At 36.7% G+C, this 8,193-nt stretch overlaps 1 protein-coding gene across 1 annotated transcript; it reads left to right on the top strand.

Moving 5' to 3' along the window:
- Positions 1 to 1,843: 1,843 nt before the first annotated feature.
- Positions 1,844 to 7,709, top strand: LOC108204826 (leucine-rich repeat receptor protein kinase HPCA1). Its single transcript, XM_064085700.1, is given in 25 exon segments — positions 1,844 to 2,123; positions 2,391 to 2,511; positions 2,609 to 2,680; positions 2,895 to 2,969; positions 3,061 to 3,132; positions 3,765 to 3,922; positions 4,015 to 4,056; positions 4,059 to 4,106; positions 4,428 to 4,479; positions 4,580 to 4,651; positions 4,760 to 4,831; positions 5,056 to 5,130; positions 5,672 to 5,743; positions 5,847 to 5,893; positions 5,896 to 5,977; positions 6,118 to 6,176; positions 6,179 to 6,268; positions 6,271 to 6,324; positions 6,327 to 6,413; positions 6,416 to 6,469; positions 6,472 to 6,537; positions 6,540 to 6,590; positions 7,227 to 7,420; positions 7,504 to 7,518; positions 7,608 to 7,709. Coding segments are annotated over 25 exon segments (1,905 nt in total). The 5' UTR covers positions 1,844 to 2,050.
- Positions 7,710 to 8,193: the final 484 nt, after the last annotated feature.

Below are 8,193 nucleotides of genomic sequence, written 5' to 3'. Positions count from 1 at the left end.
AATCATAAACTTTTTAGAGTTTAGGTGTGTATTATTGCATGGTATTAAATACTTGTATCAATGTATAATCCACGTCTATATCAACTTGCTGTGAATCCACCCACCATTTTTCAAGACTTTAATTCGTGTTCCATCAATGATGCAAATACCCACTTGTGTCTCGCTATGAATTTGTAGACTAGGACTTGTTTCGTTACTAGCCGCCAACCCTCGTAAAACTTTAATGTTGTGTTTGGTTGGGTTGAATGGAATGGAATGGAAATAAAACTTTAATGTTGTGTTTGGTTGGGTTGAATGAAATGGAATGGAATGAGTAAAAATAAAAGAAAATAATAGAATGTAGGAGGAAGTAGGGGTGAGCAAAAAACCTGAATTGAAACCGAAACCGTAACCGAAACCGGTGAAAACCGATAAAACCCGAACCGCCTAAAACCGAACCGATTCGAAACCGAAAATTTAAAAACCGAACCGATTATAACGGCTGCGGTTCCGGTTTTAGGCCAAAACCGAACCGCAAAAACCCGAACCGAACCGATTATAAAAATAAATATTATTTATATTTATATATATGTATATTACACATAATTTATATAAATATTTATATATAACATATAAATGTGATGAACAAAGTAAAATGAGACGGGGGAGGTTACTAGGAAGTGGGGTTGAAATGTGCTGAGGTTGTTTCGTTAAAATTGTTTTATCCGAACTAGTTCTTCCACCGAGCACTTTCTTTTAGTATCACTACAATTGAGTCGCTAATCTACTTTCATCATGATCCCCACATAATATATAAGTTTCATTTGTAATATGATCTTGTTTAAATCCGATAATATAATAATGTGGTTCGTTATTAAACTTGAAGTATATATCGAACCAACATAAGTTATCTACTAATTTAATTTGAAAGTATGTTTCTTATTTTTATTTATTGCGGTTCTAAAACCGAAACCGAACCGTTTGAAACCGAACCGAGGTTTTTTGAAACCGAAACCGATCCGACGGTTCGGTTGCGGTTGCGGTTTTCAATTTTAAAAACCGAACACTTGCGGTTCCGGTTGCGGTTTTACCCTAAAACCGCACCGATCCGCACCGTGCTCTCCCCCAGGAGGAAGGACTTTGAAAAAAAATGAGTAAGTGCAAATTTTGTATGATAAGATTTGGGTAGAAAATAGGTATGATAAGGAATGAAGTATTCCTTCAAAATGGAAGGTTTGATCTCTAGTTAAGGGTGTCAGGAATGGAATGGTGGAAGAAATGAAATTATTATACATTCAACTAAATTATAGTTCAAATCTCATTTCATTCCCTCCACTTTCATTCATCCCTACCAAACACAACATAAGGTGTTAGTAGAAGAACTTAATTGAGATCATACATCTTGATTACACATACGTCTCAGTTGAAAGAGCTGTGATACCATGTTAATGTTAAGTTACCGCTCTTTCCGAACTTTAAGATTGCGTTTAGTTGGATGAAATTGAATGATGAGAGAATGGAATGAAAGATTATAAATAAATTTTATGGAGAAAGAAGAATGTATGGGACAATACTGACTAGATATGAGTGAGTAAATTTTTTATGATTGAAGATCATAAGGAAATATGATGAAGGGGAATGAGCATTCCTTTCCGAACATGTGGGTTAGATTTCTAGTTCAGATAGTTTGAAATGAAATGATTGAAGAACGAAAAATTATATACATTTCCTCTGATTAGCCCCAATTTAGAGTACAATTTTCATTTCATTGTCCTCTCGTTTCATTCCATCCAAGTGAACACAACATAAGGTGTTGGTAAAGGAACTTAACTGGATCATATGTATTTGAGATGGATTATTACGTGGGGTAATGCCAGTGAAAAGGTGTAATGTGGATCTATTAGTTGACTGACTTTAAGGTCTGTGGATGTAGTAGGTTAGGACATTAGGACAACTTGTTTGCCTGATCTTTTGTGCAACAGACTTGTCCTACTTTTTCTTAGGCATGCACATTAGAAACTCAATATCTTCTATTTGAGGGTGTGGACTTTGTAAGATTGCTTCTGGAGTAATGGATAACACTATTCATAAATATGTTCTGGTTTTTTTTGTTCGGTTTTTGGTTATTGCAGCACAGGATGACTGTAAGTTGTTATGATCTCTAATTCCAAAATTTTGTTTGTGTTATTAGATGATTTTTATGATGGGTGTAATTGGATATTCTTCTATCTATATTCACTTGATTTAGTACTTCAAACTCGAATTTTGGTCGACCTGTGTTAACAATTGAGATTTACTACATGAACTGCTACTTAAGATATGAAGATTAGAATATTAAATATAATGTTAGACAAATTGGCAGATATTATTGTTTGGGAACTGGTAATGTTAGGATACTATTTACATTGCAGCCACTATTCTGCAATCTATCAAGAGTCAGTGGGTTAACACCCCGCCAAGTTGGGTAGGCTCGGATCCATGCGGAAACAACTGGGAAGGAATTGCTTGCACTGATTCTCGTGTGACATCCATGTATGAGCTCGCTTAAGATGTTCATCTACTGATAGCTTAACTGAGTTCACTAATTTCAATTTCATGCATATTGATTTAATCACGATCCTATTTTCAGAACATTAGCAAGCACAAACTTGAAAGGTGAGCTGTCAGGAGACATCACAAATCTGTCTGAACTGAAGATTCTGTAAGTCCTTTGTTCATGATTCCTTTCAAGTCTAAGGGCCAATCTGGAAGCTGGCTTAGTGAATGCAATTAAAATTTAACCTATAGAGCTGCAGCACATTGGTGGCTAAATTAAAACATATTTAACAAATTAATGTTACCTATTTTGAGTTGATCGTACAGACAATTATTTTCCAGGGTGTGATATCTATCTGATTATGATCCTTTTGATTCAGAGATTTGTCATACAATAAGGATTTGACAGGATCTCTTCCTACAACAATCGGAAATCTGAAGAATCTAAAAAACTTGTAAGCATGTTTACTTATTGGTAGACAATTGTTTCTTAATTGCAGTTTTGATTGTTCCAAAATTCCTCAACTGCTTGAGGCTTTATAACAGAATTTTGGTTGGCTGCGGTTTCACTGGCCTGATTCCGGAATCTATTGGATTTATGCAGGAGCTGGTTTATCTGTAAGGACACATTTTACTTCTCGAGAGGTTTCTTTTTCTTGTTGTCTAATTTCACAATTGAAGTATAAACACTGCCTTACTTCCTTAAAACTGCTCACATGAATGAGAAATTGAGTTGACATTTGCCAATAAAAATACATGTAGTGTTCTTATGCTTTCAATGCTTATTCGACAATCACAGTATCACTTATGGGCATCACTGTATAAGTTTGTATCCTACTTTTTCGAATACAGAATCACAAGAAAATTTGTACTAGTTCAAATCCTCTCACAGGTTCTTCCATAGAGTGGAAAAATTTATTACTATATGTGCTATGGAAATGAAACAATATATATACCATTATTATATATCTAAATATATATGCCGTAACTCTAGTCTTTAAGCACACTGCATACATGTAATCGCCACAACATGCATAAGAATGAGAATGACAATAGTTCTTCTCTGGGAAAAAAAATGACAATTTTTATTTTACTACATCAAGCAAAAGTCTGGAGTTAGGAAATCAATCCTAGATATCACGATTTTTAGTTGGTGAAGGATTTCAGAAGTTTCTGCTAAACTACACGTGAAACCTTTCTTATCCCTTTACTTGGCTGAAGTTTAGTTTTTTTTGCCCCTTATTTTGCAGGTCTTTGAATCTGAACAGCTTCAGTGGACATATACCAGCCTCTATTGGAATTGTCAAAGCTTTATTGGTTGGATCAGCAGATAATAAACTCAGTGGAGAAATACCAGTCTCTGGTGAGAGCAAGCCTGGGCTTGATTTGCTGGTTCATGCAAAACATTGTACGATTCTCTTTGTTCTTGTTCTCTATCTTTGTTGTTCAATCAGTTAAAAATAAGTTCGATTTTCCTTAATGCTCGTCAACCATTTGCAGTCACTTTGGAAAAAAACCAGCTATCGGGTGTCATACCACCCAAGTTTTCAGCTCAAAAATGAGCTTGATACATGTGTATGTTCCGAGCAACTTTCTCTTACACCATGTTATGACGTATTTTTCTAATTTCTCCCCTTTTGCTTCCTGTAATATGAAATACATTTTTATGAAATATGAATCTATCAAATTCGCCCACCTGTTCTGATTAGATCGCTTATAAATCAGAAGAATTATAAACCAAATATTGTCAAACACGATTGTGAATATGACAATGTTCATATTACGTAGATAAGCTTACTTATTCAGAATTTTCTCTGGCCTAACTTTCCTTATAATGTCACTTGTAGCAATGTAGCAAGAACTAAAGTTTTACAGTTTTGTTACTTGAATCTAAGCAGGCTATTTGATAGTAACCATCACCGGAAGTTTCTCTACTCTAGGACTAGTCAGCACCTTGGAAGTGGTGTAAGTACCTGTTCATATCTTGATTAAAGCTTATAGTGTGTTCTTTTTTCTTCTGAACTTGGTATGTTATGTTGAAATTTGCCGTCACTGTTTCTTGCAGACGCCTGGACAGGAATTCCTTGAGTGGACCCATTCCTTCAAATATCAGTAATCTTATCACTGTCAACGAGCTGTAAGTAGAGACAAAATCGTAAAACCTTATCACTAAACCATGAAATCGTATCTATCTGTCATTAAATTTCTCATTTATCATTGACAGAATGTTTGATTTATTTCTCAGGCACTTGTGTAACAATAGATTGACTGGCCCCTTGCCCGACCTTAGTGAAATGAGCTTTCTTACTTTCTGTAAGTAATATATACAAAAATTTCAAAATGTAAAGTGCATTTCACCCTCCACTGCTTTTGGGAGAGGGATGTAGCACAAAATATGGTGCCAGTGTCGAAATGCCACACCTAATAAAGTTAAACCATGTTAGCATTCTTGAATTATTAAACTAATGAATTAAGCTTCCTCATACCATAAGGTTTTCCGAGAGTGGTTACTTAACCTTGTATAATTTATTCTCACTGCAGGGATCTGAGCAACAACTCCTTTACTGTGTCTGATGTTCCTCTTTGGTTTACAACATTACCATCTTTGACCACATTGTAAGACTCTCTATCTCATCTATACAATTAGGTACATACTGATTTCCTGCACCACAAACAAGTAGTTTTAAGTTTCATCCTGTACTCTGTAGCATTCATAGTTTCATACTACATAACAATAACTAAAACTAATGTTGAAGTCAGCTACATTTAAAAACAGCGAGCTTTAATGTTTTTGAACCATGTCCACATACTATATTCTTTCTTTTCACCCAGTTTGGTTTTGTGCCATTTCCAATTGACTGTAACTCCTCCCATTTTCTCTTTGACATACTTCGTTGTCAGTAAGTGTTTTCGCCTTTAATGTTCTGTAAATGACGGTTCTTCTTATATTACCTTGAATAACATATCGTATTAATGAATATGATTATCTGACTGTCTGTGAAGCACATGCTACGTTGCTCATTAGTAACTAAAGGACTTGGCATAATAATCTCTTGGTACAATGGTCATTGCAGTCACGTATTATTACAGCAAAACTAGTTGGCTGTAGCTCATCCATTGATGGTCTGCATATAATATACCAGTTTTTTAATGACCGAATGATGGAACGGACAGGGCTTCAAGGAGAGTGCCCCGTTGCACTTTTCAGCGCTCCTCAACTAACGACTATGTGAGTAGCTGATGAAGTGGTGACCTCATTGATATTTACCTATCTTTTCCGTTTGACCAAGAGGAAAGTCACTACATAAAATTTAACCATCATAATGTCACAGAATATTAAGGCACAACCAGCTTAACGGAACCTTGGATCTTGGATCCAGCTTAGCAGTAATCTTAAACTTGTCGATCTGCAGGCAATTCAATAGCTGAAGTAAAACCAAAATCTGGACACCGATAATATAGTGTAAGATTTTCCTCTGATTTATCTGTCCTTGTTTCTTTTCTTCGTTCTAATTTCCTTATAATGGCTCTTTGATGAGAACATGATTTCCTGCAAACTTGTTCCTACAGCTTCTTTTTATAAGATTGAATTATGTCCTGCAGGCTTGTTGGTAACCCGGTTTGTGAAGAATCAGGAGCAACTGAAAGCTACTGTACCGTTCCTCCACCCATGTCCAGTACACAACACAATTTAATAATTGTGCACCTGTTGCCTGTCAAGCTGATCAAATTAACAGCCCAAACTGTCAATGTGCATTCCATACACGGGTACCCTAAATTTCAGAGCTCCTTCCTTCTCAGACTACACAAACAAACCATGTACGAATCTCTGCGAGATACTATGTTGCATGTTCTTCAGACAAATCTAATCCCTGTGGACTCAATTTCACTGAAAAATCCAACAAAAATTTGGACAATTACCTCTTAATAAACCTGGAAGTTTTCCCCTCTGGTGTTGGCGTTTCAACCGAACAGGAATTTCAAGAATCGGCTTCATGCTCAGCAACCAAACTTTTAAGCCTCCACACGTTTTGGACCATTTTATTTCCTTGCTGATGTTTACAAGTACCTCCCTGGTAATGCACGCAAACTTTCACCTTTACATAACAGCATTTAGTGCTGCTATGTTTATTTGAGAATGGATATGTTTATTTTCAGTAATCTTCTACTGATTCTCACAAGTCAATAAGTATGGGCGTTTTGATTTGAGCAGCACTCGGTGGTTCTCTCATTTTGCTCTTATTAATCTTTGCGGGAGTTTATGCTTACCGTCAGAAGAGAAGAGCTGAAAGAGCTGACAAAAAGAACAATCCATTTGGTAACCATGGCACTCTTTTGCACATCTTATCTCTGCTATCATTCATGTTAATTCTGGTCATCTGAAGTAATTTAAGTATATTCTGATAATTTTCAGCATCCTGGGACTCTAATAAAACCAGTGGAGGAGTTCCTCCTCAGTTAAAAGAGCAAGAAATTTCTCTTATGAGAGCTTAAGAAAAGCACCACAAACTTTTCCGAGCCAATAATATTGGATCCGGTGGCTATGGAATGGTAAGGAACTCTTCCAATTTCTTGGACTATACTTGGTGTCTGTTCCTTATTTGAATTTTGTCATGTATCATCAAAGATACAAATTGTCCTTCCTAAAACAAAAGAATGTTCTGCCATTCTAAAATTGCATTGTTTTGTAGGTTTATGAGGACTTCTTCCAGGTGGGCTACTTGTTGCAATTAAAAGAGCTCAACAAGGATCTACTAGGGTGGCCTTGAATTTAAAACTGAGATCGAGCTTCTTTCTAGAGTTCATCACCGAATGTTGTCGGCCTCGTGGGTTTCTGTTTTGGCAAGGTGAACAAATGCTGATCTACGAGTTCATCCCAAACGGAACTTTAAAGGAAGTCTTTCAGGTACTGCACGTAATAAAATAAACTACTGCAGCCAAACTTCAAATACAGATTAACTTAGCAACAAGTGTCACTTTCTTTGGCAGGTAATCTGGGATCAGGTTAGATTGGACAAGACGACTTCGCGTAGCCCTTGGGCCGCTAGAGGTTTGCAATATCTCCATGACCTTGCCGACCCTCCCATACACAGGGACTCAAAACGAACAACATTTTACTTGACGGAACCTTAAATGCTAAAGTCGCCGATTTTGGCCTCTCCAAGCTAATGGGTGACGCGGAGAAGGTCATGTGACAACTCAGTCAAAGGACAATGGTAAACAATGTTTATCTGTAACCATATTCTTACTCTGAACTTCACTAATAATTATAAACCGATAAATCCAGTTGCAGATATTAACACTCTTTGCTGTAGGGCTATCTGGATCCTGAATACTACATGACTCACAGCTGACTGAGAAGACGATGTTTACAGCTACGGAGTGGTACTACTAGAACTGCTGACTGCAGAAAGCCCAATTGAGAAAGGGAAATACATTGTAAGAGAAGTGAAACAAGCTATCGATAAGACAAAAGTTTGTACACCCTTCTGAAGTCATTGATCCCGCGATCGCCTTTGGACATGAACTTAAAGGTCTGGAGAGGTTTGTGGAGCTAGCACTGAAGTGTGTGGAAGAAGTAGGAGCCAACAGGCCTGAATGAGCGACGTTGTTAAGGAAATCGAGAGCATCATGAAGTTTGCTGGTATAACCCGAATGCTGATTCGGCATCAACTTCTG

This window comes from Daucus carota, chromosome 1 (genome assembly GCF_001625215.2).
Source record: "Daucus carota subsp. sativus chromosome 1, DH1 v3.0, whole genome shotgun sequence".
Taxonomy (NCBI): domain Eukaryota; kingdom Viridiplantae; phylum Streptophyta; class Magnoliopsida; order Apiales; family Apiaceae; genus Daucus; species Daucus carota.
This window is presented reverse-complemented; position numbering and strand designations above follow the sequence as displayed.